This window comes from Trichechus manatus, unplaced genomic scaffold (genome assembly GCF_000243295.1).
Source record: "Trichechus manatus latirostris isolate Lorelei unplaced genomic scaffold, TriManLat1.0 scaffold00143, whole genome shotgun sequence".
Taxonomy (NCBI): domain Eukaryota; kingdom Metazoa; phylum Chordata; class Mammalia; order Sirenia; family Trichechidae; genus Trichechus; species Trichechus manatus.
In genome coordinates this window covers 2,418,465-2,435,363 of record NW_004444079.1, presented here as the reverse complement: position 1 = coordinate 2,435,363, position 16,899 = coordinate 2,418,465, and the positions used below count along the sequence as shown (strand labels likewise).

Sequence of the window (16,899 nt, the reverse complement as noted above, 5' to 3'; positions counted from 1 at the left end):
CTGACATTCTGTGACTTATCTACATCATAGGTGATCACTCAGGTCACAGCTAACTCTGACATTCTGTGACTTATCTACATCACAGGGGCTCAGGGCACATGCCTTTGAGTAGACAGGATGGAATTGTTAATATTCCCATGCTTGTGTCCACACCAGCCAACAGGATATGGGATTTTTGGAAAGAGCAGTAGAGTATGGCTATTTAATTTTTATACAGTGAAATGCTTGACTCGAGGTCATGAAAACTCAATGAGATTTAGCAAGCTGTTTTCCCCAATCTAAGAAATGCAAATTTTAGTGGTTTACAGAGGAGCAGTTTGTTTGTTTACCAATGTGACAAGACAACAAAACACATTGGACTTAAAATTGCACAAGAAGCAATTCAGATTCCCATCGGACCTGTGGATTGAGTGGAACTGGAAATCGTCCTCAGCTTCCAGGACTGAGCTGCCCAGAGCTAAAGGAATCACATATTTTGTAGAAGAGCCTGATCACGTTTCAAAAACAGGCATTTAAAACTTGAATCCAAAAGAAATGCAAACAGTTTAATCAACTTTATCCATTTCACACTTTTAGAAGAGATCCATGCTTTTGATGAATATGAATTATGCTTTAAGTTTCTGTGGCAACTTTTGAAGAATAAATGAATTATCAAGCCAAAATTGTGGCTTATTTTCAAGAGAACTAGATTGAGATGCAAATAAACTATGCTAGACAGCAGCACTTATAATTGGAGACCTGGTGGCTCAGTGGTTAAGAGCTTGGCTGCTAACCAATAGATCAGCACCACCAGCCGCTCCTTGGAAACCATATGGGGCAGTTCTACTCTGTCCTATAGGGTCACTATGAGTTGGAATCAACTCTCTAGTTTTTTTTTCTGGTTGGGCAGCAGCAAGGCATTGCCTCAAATTTTGGAAACATAAATCCCAGAGCTATCCTGAAGCTGTTTTGTTTTTTTTAATTGTACTTTAGAAGGGTTACAGAGCAAACTAGTTTCTCATTAAACAATTAATACACATATTGTTTTGTGACATTGGTTGCCAACCCCATGACATGTTAACATGCTCCCTTTCTCGACCTTGGGTTCCCCGTTACCAGTCTTCCTGTCTCCTGCTATCCTGAAAGTTTTGCTCTGTAAGCTGTCTTTGAGTCTACACAGCTCTGTGAATGAATTTTTTTTCATGCAGTTTCTAAATGAACACTGAGAGTCATCGTCAGTGAATCTGAATTAAGATGAGCTTGGCATTTGCGAAGTACTACTATGACTATGCACTCTGAATGCATAAAGTTGATAAAATATATTTTATATTACTTTTGAATTATATTTTAAAATCCCTGTTTTTAATAGGGACCAGGCTATAATTCAATTAACAGCAAAACTTATGCACAAATTTCTGATTGCATTATCTTACTGTTTTTAATGGCATCTTTAAATACATTTTATTTATATTTAATAGTTAATGTGTGTTCTGATTACATAACTTATATCGGCAAATTAAAAAATATAGAAACATGTAAAGGAATAAAATAAATATCAAACCTAATGAACTTTACTAGGGTACATAATTCATTTAACAAATACGTCTTGAACCGTTACTGAGTTTCAGCCACTAGGCTAAGTGAGAGTCTATAAAGGTGAAGAACATAGATACAACCCTTGCCCTCCCTCACTGAACATGGTCTAGTGAAGGATTCAAGGTAAACTGGAGAAGTAGGCAGGACCCGGGTGCTAAAGGACCTTGAAAGCCTCAGCAAGGTTTTGAGGCTTTATCCCGAGGGTCACAGAATGCCTTTGAGTATTTTAAAGCAGAGTGGCGACTTGATCCGATCTGCATTTTGTAAAGATCACTTCTGCTCTGTGGAGAACGGTTTGGAGGGAGGCAAGAGTGCACGCAGTGGGACCAGCGTAGAAACCCGGATGGCCTAGGGTGGGGCTGGTGAAGATAAGGAAAAATGGGTGGATTCGAGAAATCCTGTGTTTAAGGAGGTAGAATCCACAGAACTTGGCAATAGATTCATGTGACAAGTGAGGGAGGAATGAGGTATGACTTTAGGTTTCTGACTTGGAACGAGTGGGTGGATACCAGCGTCGTTCACTGAGCCTGGGGAACACATGAGGCAGAAGTTTGGCGGAAGGAGAAGACTGCGTAGGAAAACCAGTATTTAAAAGACAAGGTGAATGAGGGGGTAAAGAATAGATGAGGGCCCCCAGTTTGGGCCGAGGGACCGGCAGCGTTGGGCACCAAGCCTCCCGCGCCCTTCTCCTTGCAAACCATGCGGGCACCTAACTAACGCAGGAGGAAGAAGACCTCACTCGGCGCTCAGCCGGGGGTCTGCGCAAAACGACTGGGCCTCGTGCACCGAGTCTGCGCAGTTGTGGGAATTCAGGCCTGTGGGATTCCTGCCTCCGCATCTCTTGGAGTACCGCCAGGCCGGCAAACACTACTTTTTCACGCATCCCGGGGCCCCGCACTCTCGCCCCGGACGCCGCGCCCCACCCATCCCCGCCCCTTCCGTGTTTTGGTAGCACACGGGTTCCGTCAGACGCAGCGGCGATTGGCTGTCGCTGGCCGTCGCTCAAGCTCCCTCCCCGGAGATGGTCCGGGGTGAAAGGAGAGGTGTAACGACCCGCGGGCGGAGGGACGGTAAGTTAGAGCTGCCGGGTTGGCCGGGTCGCCGTTTGGGGTGCTCTCTGTGGCGGCTGCAGAAAGTCAGGCTCTTCAGGAATCGCCTTGGCGAAGCTTCCTCTTGCAGCACGGCCAGGCTTTCTGCTCCAGCGCCTGTAGTGCCCCGGTCCCCTAATCCCGACTCGAACCTCCCTGCTTTCTTGTCTGGGGGCTGAGCTGCTGCCGAGACACGGGCACCGCCACGCCTTAGGGGAAAGGATTCCGGAAGCCTGCGGGGCTGCAAGTGAGAGGTTTCACCCGCCCAGACGGTCTCCTTCCTTCTCTTCGAATTCTATTTGTCCTTCAAGGCTTGGCCCGAGCCCCGCCGCTTAGGGAGAGCCTTCTCTGTTTCGTCTGCCCTCGGGGATTTCTCTTTCCTGGTCTACCTCATCGGGCGCTTTGTTTTGGTGGTTGTCTTCTTGCGTCAGAGTCTTATCTCTTGGGCCAAATTGTGAGTGTTTAGGCTTTTCAGGACCGAGGCCCCTCTTTTTCTCGAATACCATTCAGGGTCCATTCCGTGTCTTGCGTTACAACATATACTCCCTTTTAGGTTATTTGCGAACTACTTCTTACTTTGATTCCTGATGCAAATAAGTGTTAGAGATGCCTTAGGTTGTACTTCTGTTGACTTTTTTTTTGCAGAGTTGGTGCTTAGGTCATCTAACCCTTAGAAGCAGAGATACTAACTGCTAACACTTGTTGAGTTCTAGCAATGTGTTATGCTAGGTATTTTAATATCCATTATCTGTTTTAATCCTTAAATCAATTCAATGAAATAGGTATAATTTTTCCTATGCCACGTTGGGGAAATTGAGGCTTAAGTGATTTGCCCAAGGTCAGGTAGCTAGTAAATGTTGGAGGTTTCTAACTGGGTGTGCTGAATCCGACACCAAAATAGCTAATTCATAAAATGTGTTCTGGTTATTGTGTGTACAGATATGATGACTATGAAGAGGAGGGAGTCAGACAAGGAGAGGTAAGACAAGCAGATGTAGGAATCAAAAGGGAGCCAAACTGCCTGGGTTTGAGTTCTGTCTCCACTTCCTAGCATTGTAACCTTGAGTAAATTACTTAACCCCCTGAGCCCATTTTCTCGTTTGTAAAATGGAGATAATAATAGTACTTACCCCTGCTACCGATCATGGGGATGGCGCAGGACCGAGCAGCATTTTGTGTCATTGTGCCTGGGGTTGGAATGAGTCGGGGACCCACACCGTGGCTGCTGACAGCACCAACCTCAATCGGGTTGTTGTATTAATTAGTTTTCATAAGTGTCAAACTCTTAGAGCAGTGTTTAGCATATAGTAAACACTTAATAGATGTTAAATTATTTTAGGAAGAGCAAAATCATTGAGACAGGAAACTTGAACAGAGCCAGCTGGCCAGGTGCCCTTTCCAGTGTACAAGTTGCCTCATTTGCGTTCTCTGCCTACAGGAGGACTGGTGACCCTATAGTCTCTGCCCGACAGCTCTGCAGGGTCGAAACAGGCTGGCGCAAGGAGAGGAATTACAGAAAGTTGAGAGACAATGAAAGAGGGGGTCAGGGAGCTTTGCCTAAGTTTCAGGTCATTCTAGATCTCTAATTGGCCTGCATCCTGGGTCTTGCCATAGTCTGACAATGCGGATGCATTTAGAATATTTGTGCTCAGCATTATGCCTGGCCCAGGATAGGGACAGAGACGGGTGTAATAGAGATTCTGCTCAGAAGCAGCTTATACTCCAGTTGGATAATGAGAATGGAACACATAAAATGACCATGAGTGACCATGGACAGCATAAAATTAGGGGTGAGATTTTATGGTGTCAACTATGCAAGCCATAGGAACAAGAAGCAAGAGTAATCACCGAGGGGTGGGGTAGTTTAGCAAGTCTTTCTGGAATATGATCATATTCTGATATTTATTGGACATCCCAGGTGTACAGAGCTCTGTGCTGATGCTGGGAATAAGAAGTGAATAAGTGACCAGCCCTGTCCTGAGAAGCTCCTAGTTTAGGGGAGACAGACATTCCATTCCACTGTAAAAATACAGGTGCATACAGAGTGCTGTGGAGGCAGGAGGTGGGATTTTCCAGCTCTGCCTGGCTGAATTGGGAAAGAGGTTGCCAAGAATGGGACATTTGGGCTTGAAGGGTGAGTAGAAGTTGCTCAGGCAGAGAGTTTTAGAAGAATGTAGTGGAGCCCTGGTGGTGCAGTGGTTAAGAGCTCAGCTGCTAACCAAAAGGTCGGCAGTTCGAACCCACCAGCCACTCCTTGGAAATCCTATGGGGCAGTTTTACTCTGTCCTGTAGGGTCGCTATGAGTCAGAATCGACTCAACAGCAGTGGGTTTTGGGTTTAGTGTGATCAGGGACAGGGATGATTGAATCAGAGGAAGCCAGAGAAGCAGCATGGTGTGGGGGAAAGAGCCTCATCTTTGTATTGGAATCGGAGCACCCTTATACCAAATGAGATAAAGTGTGCTGAGGGCTCACCACAGGGCTGACACACAGTAGGCCCTCAGTATGTTAGCATCTTTATCCAGACCCTGGAGAACCTGAACGGAGCTCCCTTTCAATTAGAATTTGAATTTCTAACAAGTTCCCAGGCGATGCTAATCTTGCTGGTTAGGGACCAATTCTGAGAACCACTAGTAGAGCAGTGGTTCTGAAATTTTATTATACATAAGAATTACCCGGGGATTTGTTAAAAATGTAGATTCTGATTCAGTATATCTGGAGTGGAAATGCATATTCTCGGCATGGGTTCAAGCTGGAACGAACCAGTTCAAAGCCTTACAGTGAGGCCCATTTGAGAAGTGGACTTGATCCTGCAGGTAGTAGGAGTCAGAGGAGGTTCGGGTTTTTATTTCTGCCTTGGGAAAGCTTTCCCTACTTTCCCAGCCGAACATGATAAAAGCAGTCAATATTTTCTCCTAATAGGACTTCACTGTTGGCCTAGGGGGCACCTAGCAAACCATTGTACACCCCAGAGTGTCAAGGGTGACTGGGACTCTTAAGGAGAGGAAAGGCTAAGGATTGAAGCGGGGTTTCTGTGGTCAGCACTTAGGTATTACACATTGCCGTCAAGTTGATCCCGACTCATAGCGACCCTCTAGCTCAGAGTAGAACTGCCCCATAGAGTTTCCAAGGAGCAGCTGGTGAATTCTAATTGTCAATCTTTTGGTTAGCAGCTGTAGCTCTTAACCACTACGCCTCCAGGGTTTGCACTTAGGTATAGTAGGTTCAAAAGCCTGTACTTGTAGGCGTGGATATTATGCTTGTTGTATTTTCTGGGTTTTTTTTTTTCCCCTGTCAGTATTTAGTAAGAATTTTTGCAGAGTTCGTATCTGTCTTAGGTAGGCCGAAGGGAGGAGTGCTCCACCCTCTTCCAGGGTTCACCATAGTAGGGGTAGCAGGAATCAGTGACAATCCCCAAGGAGAAGGTGACGCTTAGGGGACAGAGTCAGGGCCTCTTAGTGTCTCCTCTCTCCCTCCAGAACTTCTGCTTGCAGTCATCCTCTGCTGCTTCATGTTTTGTTTTAATGAGGGAAACTCTTCTTTTATTCCAGTGTTCCTCAGAGTATGCTCTTGGAACTGTCTGCGACAGAACTACCTAGGGGCTGAGTTAAAAGGGCAGATGTCTAGGCTTGACCCCAGCCTTCCTCAATCTGGCGTTCTAGGGGAGGGGCTGCGGAAATCTGCATTTGTATGCATATTGAAAATTGAGACCTTTTAGTTTTTCATTCAGCTTTCTTCAACAAATGTTTTTCACATGCCTAAGCACTGTATGGAGCCCTGGTGGCACAGTGGTTAAGAGTTCGGTTGCTAATCAAAAGGTCGGCAGTTCGAATCTACCAGCCTCTCCTTCGAAACCCTATGGGACAGTTCTACTATGTCCTATAGGAACTATGAGTTGGAATTGACTTGATGGCAACAGGTTTTTTTTTTTTTTTGGAAGTACTGTATAGGCACCAGAGGTACTGTGTAAGGTAGACAGCTCTGATCGCTGCATTCGTGGAGCTTACGTTCCAAGGAAATCTACATTTTTGCCCAGAGGGTGTTAGGGAGTGGTGGAATAAACAACTGGACAGGTAAGGCAAAGACTGATCATGTGGCACTTGGACAGTTTGGCAGGGGAGTTATGACATGATGCAGTGGGAAATAAGGGGCTTCTGGGCAAATGGGCAGGCTGTGTAGAGTAGAAAGAATATGGACTTTGGAGTCAGCCAGACCTGACCCTGCTACACCACTGGTGTGTAGCCTTAGGCAGGTTGGTTAATGTCTTTAAATGAGGTTAAAAATAATGCCTGCCTCAGAGAGTAGTGCTGGTGGTTAAATGACATGATGTAAGCAAGGTGCTTAGTATGGTGCTTGGCATATGGTGAGTGTGAAATTAAAAACATAAAGTGTTGTTATCCCCATTTTTGCAGATGAGGAAGTTCAGGAGTAGAAGGGTTAAGTGACTTGACCAAGTCACATAGTAGGTGGTGGACAGTGGAGCCTGCATTTGAACTTTGGTTCCTCTCCAAAGCCATCTCTTTGAACCTCAGCACTGTACTGCCTCCCACAGGAATAATTCCTTCTTGGTGGGGTTGCTCTGAAGCTTAATGTCTGTTAAAATACTTAGCTCAGAGCCTGGCAGATGCTTAATAATGTTAGTTTTTGTTCTCTCTTCCCAAGAACACCAGACAACTTCCAGGGGTTTGAGAAACCGCTACTTCACTCTTACGAAAAAGCCCAGGGTTCTTACGGGTCACTGGAAAAATGCCTGCTGCTTCTAGGCAGGCTGCCATCCTAGCTATTTACGCGAGTGGGACTTGGTGGAATCCTTGCAGCTGTGGATTTCTTCCTCTTTCTATAGGGTAAAGGCCATGCCGCCCCCTGGGAAAGTTCCCCGAAAGGAAAACCTGGGGCTGCAGTGTGAGTGGGGGTCCTGCTCCTTTGTGTGCTCGGCCATGGAGGAGTTCTGTGAGCATGTCACTCAGCACCTGCAGCAGCACCTCCACGGCTCTGAGGAGGAGGAGGAGGAAGAGGAGGATGACCTGCTGGGTAAGGAAGCAGGAGTGGGGAAGGGGAAAACTGACTTCCTCTGCCAGAGCAGGAGGGCTCCCTGGGGTAACAGTAGTGGTTTATTTTCCTGATTGTGGTTTGTTGTTGCTGTTGTTTATAAGAACATTGTGGACGTGTAGAAAACTCAGTCAACAAGGATATAAGGGATGAATCTGTCATCCTAGCATTAAGAGGCAATTATTTAGCAGTACTTTAGTGAACATTATTTTTTGACCTCTTTCTGCATGTGTATACATATATAAGATATAGATAAGTATGATTTTATTTTTAAAAACAGCGAAAAAGGATCATTCTGTACAAGCTGTTGGAAGCCTGTGTTTTTCACTGTCTGGTAGTGTTACCCCAACTTTTTTTTAACTGCGACCCTGGTTAGGAATACACTTTCTATCATGACCTTGTACACAAAAGTTACAGAAAAAAATACTTGAAGCAATACTTATTACATGCTTTCTGAAATTTCGATTCTGTTCTCTTTTGTTAAAAAAATAATAATAATAATAGTGTTTTGCAGTCCACTAAATTGATTTCATCACCCACTAATGGGTCACAGTTTGAAAAACTCTGATCTATAGGAAGTAGAAAAGTAGCTCTCCTTCCCGCACTCTCAATTCTGTTTTAAGTCTAGTGAATATGAATTACAACAGTTTCAAAAGTCAAATAATATTTATACAAAAAAGAAATTAGGAAACGATTATATACTTTTTTAAGTACTTTTCAAAACAGGTATATTCCTGTAAAACATGGAAAATGTGGTGCTTAGAGAAGGCTGTGGGAGAGAAAAGAAGTGGATTAGAGTGGTCAGTGGGACCTTCCTGGGGAAGGCAGATCCTGAGTAGAATATGGATGAAAGGAGAACTGGTAGTTTCACAGGGAGGAGTGGGAAGTGTCCCAGATTGGGAAGCAGTGTCTTCCTTGGGGTGTAGTAGAAACTCTGAGCCAGAGGTAGTGCATGCCAGCCACACCTGCTGCCTCAGAGTTCCTGCCACTTGGCCTTTGCACACACAGCGTTACCTCTGTCCAGACCACACTCTCCTTCACCTAGTTTACCACTACTTATCCTTCAGGTCTCAAAGACACAGGGACAGTTTCCAACTTTGGTGAACATTCTTTTTGACCTCTCTCTGCGTGTGTGTGTGAGATCAGATTACCTCTTGTTTAATACTTCTATAGCTCCATGTACTCCCCCCACCTTGATAGCGTTGGATAGTTTTATATTTATAAATGTGATTATTTGATTAATGTTCTTTTTCCCTGAGTGAAAGCTATGTGAGGGCAAGAAATGGGCCTCTTTCTGTTCATTGTTACATCCCCAGTGCTTGGCACTTCCTTAAATACTGGTATTTGCTGAATGAAGTCCTAGTAATTTTGTCAGTGTCGGGCCTCTTTACTCCCTGCTAAGCGCCGCAGGTGGAGGGAAAGCTGAGGCTTGGAAAGTATCAAACTCTTCCTTCTTAATCTTTTTCTGCAGAGGAAGAATTCTCCTGCTTGTGGCAAGAATGTGGCTTTTGTTCTCTGGATAGTTCTGCTGACCTCATCCGCCATGTCTACTTCCACTGCTACCACACCAAGCTGAAACAGTGGGGGCTGCAGGCCTTGCAAAGCCAGGCTGACCTCAGCCCCTGCATCCTGGACTTCCAGAGCCGGAATGTCATCCCTGATATCCCTGACCACTTTCTGTGTCTGTGGGAGCATTGTGAGGTCAGCAGGCAGTGCCAGTAGTAGGGGTGGCAGTTGGGGATCTTAACTCAGGATGCCTGGACCCTTTCAGGGATGCCTTATATTCCCAAGAGTCCTGCTACTGCCTCTCCTCTATTTCTGTGTAGCCCCCTCCCTCAAACATTCCATCCCTACCAAGTTAATTTGGGAGAGAGCCAAGAAACCCTTTTGGACACATAGGGATAAGAGTCCCTCCAGCTACCCTCAGTCCTTACCCCAAGTTGCCCTGGCACAGAGCTCCTTCGACAATCCTGAGTGGTTCTATCGGCATGTGGAAGCACACAGCCTGTGCTGTGAATACCAAGCCGTTGGCAAGGATAACCACGTGGTGCTGTGCGGCTGGAAAGGTAGGGCCACTTCTTAACTTCTGGCCTCTGGAGGAAACCCTGGGGGTGCTAAGGTGCTAGGGCAGCCAGGGATGAGACCAGTTCTAAAGGGCAAAGTTGGCTGCTGGCTGGGGAGATTTGGGGGTACCAGAGCCTACTCTGGGGGTTTATAGCTGAAACCTGAGTGGGCCTTCCTTCCCAGAGTGTACCTGCACCTTCAAGGACCGCTGTAAGCTTCGAGAGCACCTCCGCAGCCATACCCAGGAGAAGGTGGTGGCCTGCCCTACATGTGGAGGCATGTTTGCCAACAACACGAAGTTCTTAGATCATATCCGTCGTCAGACCTCACTGGATCGTAAGTAATCAGAGGAGGGGCGTGGGTGCAGACTGTCCTGCTTGCAGTGGGGGTTGGGAACATGTTCCCAGGGGAGGCAGCCACAGAGGGTATCTGCCACTTGGCTGCATTTGCCTTTCGGGTCAGCCACCTCCCACAGTCTCTCTGCTGATTCCGATTCACTGAATGTTTTCATTCAGTATCTACTCTGTCCCGTATTATCTCAGTTAATCCTTACAACAGTCCCATGAAGTAGGTTTCTTATCCCCATTTTTGCAGATGAGGAAACTGAGGCTCAGAGAGGTTAAGTCACTTACCTGCGATCACACAGCTACTATGTGCTGAAGTGGGGATTCTAACTCAGGTTCTTGACTCCTAGTCCCATGCCCTTTCCATAATTCTGTGTCCATCCATAGCTCTCTGACTTCTGTTTTTCTCCCCGGGTGGTTCCCTTCTGCCTGGGATAGTTGCCCTCTCCCTGGCCCTCTCTTCTCCCTGTGCCTCTCCCCATCCCCCACAGCTCTCTTTCTTCTACCTGCCCCACCCCAGAGCAACGCTTCCAGTGCTCTCACTGTTCCAAGAGATTTGCCACAGAGCGGCTGTTGCGGGACCACATGCGTAATCACGGTGAGTGTCCTGCCGGCCCGGCCTCCCTGCCGACCCTCCATGGCCCACCAGCCCTCCAAGCACAGCTTTCTCTCTGCTCCTCAGTGAATCACTACAAGTGCCCTCTGTGTGACATGACCTGCCCTCTGCCTTCCTCCCTCCGCAACCATATGCGCTTTCGCCACAGTGAGGACCGGCCCTTTAAATGTGACTATTGTGACTACAGGTAAGGGGAACCAGAGGCCAGGAAACAGCTTGTGTCCCAAGGTCCCCCATGCCCTCCAACCCCTCCTGTCCTCTACTGGCAGCTGCAAGAACCTGATTGACCTTCGGAAGCACCTAGATACCCATAGCAAGGAGCCAGCCTACAGGTGTGATTTTGAGAACTGCAGCTTCAGTGCCCGATCCCTCTGCTCCATCAAGTCCCATTTCCGCAAAGTACATGAAGTGAGTGGGGCTGGGTGAAGAGGAAGGGCTAGCAGAAGTGTGGGGGAGCCCACGGTGAAGAGCTGGCCTCACCTCTCCCTCCTCTTCCCATCAGGGAGACTCAGAGCCAAGGTACAAATGTCACGTGTGTGACAAATGCTTCACACGGGGCAACAACCTCACTGTGCATCTTCGTAAGAAGCACCAGTTCAAATGGCCCTCAGGGCACCCCCGTTTTCGGTATGTGTCTCAGCCCTCTCCCCGTCACCCTCCCCCCAAATTCACACACATTTTCTCCTATACCTTTTCAACAAGTCAGAAACTTTAAATTTGATGGTGCTTTGATGTCTACCATCTCCCTTTAGACTCAACCCTAAGAATAATGCTGGGGCAAGGATTATTTTTCTGATTTTTGAACCCAAGGCGCTGATAGTAAATGGTGCTTTAAGTCCTGCTGTCAGAGCTAGAGGTAGAACTAGAACCTGATGGTTAGCTCCATGGCCTTTTCATAAATCCTTCGCTAATATCCCCACCCTCATAACACACTCTCCCTCTCACTTTGGGTTGGGTTTCTACATAAAATCTTCCCATTTTGATTAATGATCTTTCCCTCTTGCCTTTTCTTCTGCATATTCAATAAAAACCTTTTTTGTCTTCAACTCCCATGACTTAGAATCCCAGGACTTCTTCCATCTCTTGTCTTTGTCCCTTACCTTGCCAGTCTCCAGGCCATTTCAGCATCCCTCTGCCTGTGTTTACTGCACTTTATGCTCCTGCTTCACCAGGTACAAGGAGCATGAAGATGGCTACATGCGGCTGCAGCTGGTTCGCTATGAGAGCGTAGAGCTGACACAGCAGCTGTTACGGCAGCCACAAGATGGATCGGGCCTGGGAGCTTCACTGCATGAGAGCAGCCTGCAGGGCATCCTTCTAGAAACAGTGCCAGGGGATCCAGGACCTGAGGAAGAGGCTGAAGAGGAAGAAGAGGGTGGGGGTGGTGAGGGGACAGCCCTATCAGCCCCTCAGGACACCCCCAGCCCTGTCATCCATGTGGTGAATCAGACCAATGCCGAAGGTCAGCGAGAGATTGTCTACTATGTGCTGTCTGAAGCCCCAGGGGAGCCTCCCCCTCCCACTGAGCTACCCTCAGGGGGAATCATGGAAAAACTTGAGGGAACAGCTGAGGAGCCCAAGGTCCAGATGATGTGACCACTGCAGAGCCTGACCATTCCTACCTCAGGCCTCAAGGTTTGAGCCGGGTGGTGGCAGCATACCTAATGGGCAGCTCTTGGCAATGGATGCCTCAGAGTGGTGCTGGGAGCAGCATGCTTCCACTCTGGACCAGGCTCGAATCATTCTGCTGACTAAGGACTTCTGTTACTGCCAGACCATGTCTTGTGGGGATCCTGAGGAGTTTGGATTCTATTAGGGGGACGTCATGAATGTGTGTATTCTTGGTTAGGGGAGATATTATCAGGCTTAACTGTAAACCGCCTACACATGCTGGACAATAATTAAAATCCATAGTGAACCCACCTTCGTTCCCATCTTTAAGGGTTCTTAGGCCCAGGGGTGACCTGTAACTGTCCCCTACAAGGGCCGTTTCCTTGCAACCAGCCAAGGCATTGAGAACGAGACAGCCATTTCCTTCTTAAGGGTTCTTCCAACAACCCCAAGGACTTTCGTGGTTATCCTCAGGGACGGGATTGGAGGCACTGAGTATGTGTGTAGCAATTGTTTTTTGGTAATAAAAGAAACACTTGGGTTGTTACTCATTTCTTCTTCCTTATGTTTGGTGGCATTCAACTGGGTAGTGAGGAGATACAGCCACCCAGAAGTAGAGCTGAATAATTAGGCTTGTTCCCTTTTCAGTGACCAGGGTTTTTTGGTTTTGTTTTGAACTGTCTTCTTGATCCCTGCCCCTTTTTTGCTGACACTTCATGTCTTCTTGGAGCATCTGCCATCTCCACAGAGGTCCCAGGCATTTGGCCATGTGTGGACAGTAACAACACTGTAGAATGGTCAAGAGTGGGCCTCATCGAAGAAGACAGAGCAGCTGACCATGGCCACACCCTCTGAGTAGCAAAGTAGGGGACAGGATCCTGATTAGAACTCTGCCTTTAGGGTCAGGGTACTTTACCTGTGGGGCCGTGGGCTGAGAAGGAAGCTGGGGTGGAGGGTGGGTTTGAGGACTCTCCGTGACAAGAGAAGCCTCTGTCCTCATCTATCTGATAGCCTGTTTGGACAAAGAGGGACTGGCTGTACTCATTTGGTGGAGGGACAGGGCATGGGTGGTGAAATTAGTGCAAGATCCCAGGGAAGTGAGCCTGGGAATGAGTGGCTCTACTTACAGAAAAATTTTAATTCATGTTTCCTGTCTCCTCCGTATCACCATCTCTCTCTGTTTTTTAAAAATTTTATTTATTTTATTGTTGAGAACATATCGCTGTCTAGGGGCCCTTATAGAAGCAAAGCATTAACATAACCTTAAAGCCCTCATTATTTCTTGCCTGAATTCTTACAGCAGCTTCCTAACTTGTTTCTGCTTGCAGTCTATCACTCTTCCAATTTATATTCCCTATCATTAGCAGAATTCTAAAACACAAGTCAGAACCTTATATGGTCTGGTTGTGCGGCCCTGCCCTCCTTCCCAGTCTGGTTTCCATGGCCTACTACCCTCTGCTGCAGACCAAAAAGTACCATACCTCTTTATGTTTGTTTAGAGACCAAGTTTTCTCTGCCTGGAATGATGTGCTCACCCATTTGTAGACATAGCAGACACGTCCTTGTTTAAAATATCAGCTGTAGTCACTTCCTTGATGAAACCTTTCCTGATCCCTTTCCTGAGTAATATCATCTACTCTTATTCTGAGCTTCCTAAAAATACCCTAATGGGCTTCTGTCATTACACTCAATCTTTCCTCCCCTCTGTACTTTAGGTCCCTCAAAGGCAGGTCCTGGGTTTTATGCATCTATGTTCTTAGCACCTGTCACGATGTCTGGGTTACAGTAGCAGTGCAGTAAGTGACTGACAGAATTAAGGAAGAGATTTTTCTTTCCTAATTCTTTCTGCAATAGGCACATACTGTTTTTATAAGACTTAAATTAGGTCCTTTTAAAACAGCTCAGAAATCCTTTTTTGGGAGCTTCCTGCCCAACCACGACCCCTGAGAGGATTTCCTTTACCCTTCCAGAGTGGCAGAGACCCTAAGAATTGACACAGGGAGCTGAGAAATGGGACAGACATAAAATGTTTCTTTGATTTTGGGGCTTTCAGCCTCTTCAAGATCTAATAAAAATTAGACACTTTCCCCAGGAAAATGCACATTCAGACACATGGTTTTCTAGCTTGGTTCTTGGACTACCTGAGTACCTGCCATTCCCTAGGAGGCCTCACAGTCCACCCCCTATAAATTTGATAACTTAGATGAAATGAACCAATCCTTGAAAGACAAACTACCAAAACTCACACAAGGAGAAATCTGAATAAGCCTATATCTATTAAATTGAATCAATAACAACATTCCAAAAAAAAGCACCAGTCCCACATAGTTTCACTGGTGAATTCTACCAAACATTTAAAGGAAGAAATGATGCCAATTTTCTGTAATCTCTTCCAGAAAATATAAGCTGAGGGAACACTTCTTAACTTATTCTATGAGGCCAGCATTACCCTAATTCCAAAATCAAAGACAAAGGAAAACTACAGACCGATATCTCTGATGAACATAGATGCAAAAATCCTCAAAAAAATAGTAGCAAATTGAATCCAACAATGTGTAAAAGGAATCACAGCACAACCAAGTGGATTTACTCCAGATAGGCAAAGCTGGTTCAGCATTCAAAAATTAATCCATCACATCAACAGCTAAAAAAGAAAAATATGATTATATTAGTAAATGCAGAAAAAGCATTTGACAAAATCCAACTCTCATTTATGATAAAAACATCAAACCAGGAAGACGGGAACTTCTCAATAAAGAACATCTACAAAAAACCTACAGCTAACATACTTAGTGGTGAGAAACTGAATGCTTTATCCCTAAGACCGGGAACAAGGCAAGGTTGTCTTTTTCCACCACTCTTATTAAACACTGTACTGGAAGTCCTAGCTAGTGCCATAAGACAAGAATAGGTATTACAAATTGGGAAGGAAGAAATAAAGCTGTCTTTGTTAATGACATGATTATCGATGTAGAAAGTCCCAAAGAATCAACAAGAAATCTGGAACTAATGATTATAGCAAGGTCACAGGATAAGGTTAACATACAAAAGTCAATTGCTTTCTTATATAACAGCAATGGACAATTGAGCTTTGAAATTAAAAACAATACTATTTACATCGTTGTTAGGTGCCATCGAGTAGGTTCTGACTCATAGCAACCCTATAGGATAGAGTAGAACTGTCCCCAGAGGGTTTCCAAGGAGCGGCTGGTGGATTTGAACCGCTGACCCTTTGGTTAGCAGCCAAGCTCTTAACCACTGCGCCACCAGGGCTCTACTATTTACATTAGCACCAAAACATGAAATATTTAGGCATAAATCTAACAAAATGTACAGGATTTATATGAGGAAAACTACAAAACTGATGAAAGAAATCAATATTGTTAAAATGTCAATTCTTTCCAACTTAATGTATACAGTCAATGCAATCCCAATCAAAACCCCAGCAAATTATTTTGTGGATATCAACAAACTGAGTCTAAAGTTTACGTGGAAAGGCAAAAGACCCAGAATAAACCAGCACAATACTGAAGAACAAAGTTGGAGGACTGACATTACCTGAATTTAAGACTATAAAGCTACAGTAATCAAGACAGGGAAGTATTGGCAAAAGAATAGACAAATCAATGAATGGACCAGCATAGAAAGCCCATAAGTAGACCCATACAAATACAGTCAATTGAACTTTGACAAAGGAGCAAATGCAATTCAAAGGAGGAAGGACAGTGTTTTCAACAAGTGACGCTGAAACAATTGGACATCCATATGCAAAAAATGAATCTATGGACAGTCCTTGAGCCCTGGTGGTGCAGTTGTTAAGAGCTTGGCTGCGAACCAAAAAGGTCGGCAGTTCATATCCACCAACTACTCCTTGGAGACCCTATGGGGGCAGTTATACTCTGTCTTATAGTGTCGCTATGAGTTGAATCAACTTGACAGCAATGGGTACAGAATATACAGTCCTTATACCTTTCACAAAAATTAACTCAAGATGGATCTTAGACCTAAATGTAAACACAAAGCTATAAAACTTGTAGAAGACAACACAGGAGAAAATCTAGGTGACCTTGGGTTTGGCAATGAGTCTTTAGATACAACACCAAAAACAGTCATGAAAGAAAAAATGAGTAAGTTGGACTTTATTAAAATTAAAAATGCCAACTCTGTGAAAGACACTATTAAGAGAATGAAGAGACAAGCCACGGACTAGGAGAAAATATTTGCAAAAACATATAAAGGACTTGTATACAAAATATAAAAAGAACTCTTAAAATTCAACAATAAGAGCAACCTAACTGAAAAATGCTTAAAAGATCTGGACACCTCACCAAAGAAGGTATATAGATAGCAAATAAACATACAAAAAGATGCTTGACATTATATGTCATTCCAAACCAAACCAAACCTGTTGCCATCAAGTAGATTCCGACTCATAGCAATCCTGTAGGACAGAATAGGGCCGTCCCACAGGGTTTCCAAGGCTGTGATCTTTACAGAAGTAGACTGCCACATCTTTCTCTCTTGGAGTGTCTGGTGGGCTCAAACTGCCGACC

The 16,899-nt window shown here is 45.4% G+C and overlaps 1 protein-coding gene across 4 annotated transcripts; it reads left to right on the top strand.

Moving 5' to 3' along the window:
• The first annotated feature begins 2,598 nt into the window (after positions 1-2,598).
• Positions 2,599-13,085, top strand: HINFP (histone H4 transcription factor). 4 transcript variants are annotated; one of them, XM_023739919.1, is made up of 11 exons: positions 2,604-2,645; positions 3,603-3,642; positions 7,506-7,693; positions 9,183-9,412; positions 9,666-9,777; positions 9,959-10,111; positions 10,640-10,717; positions 10,802-10,922; positions 11,005-11,143; positions 11,238-11,362; positions 11,908-12,886. In XM_023739919.1, exons 2-11 carry the CDS (start codon positions 3,605-3,607, stop codon positions 12,329-12,331), a joined length of 1,608 nt encoding a protein of 535 aa, XP_023595687.1. In that variant the 5' UTR covers positions 2,604-2,645; positions 3,603-3,604; the 3' UTR covers positions 12,332-12,886. The 4 variants fall into 4 exon arrangements, with proteins under 4 accessions (XP_004385689.1, XP_023595687.1, XP_023595689.1 ...); XM_004385632.2 differs by lacking the exon at positions 3,603-3,642 and having other exon boundaries at positions 2,599-2,645; XM_023739921.1 differs by lacking the exons at positions 3,603-3,642; positions 7,506-7,693 and having other exon boundaries at positions 2,629-2,645; positions 11,908-13,085.
• Positions 13,086-16,899: the final 3,814 nt, after the last annotated feature.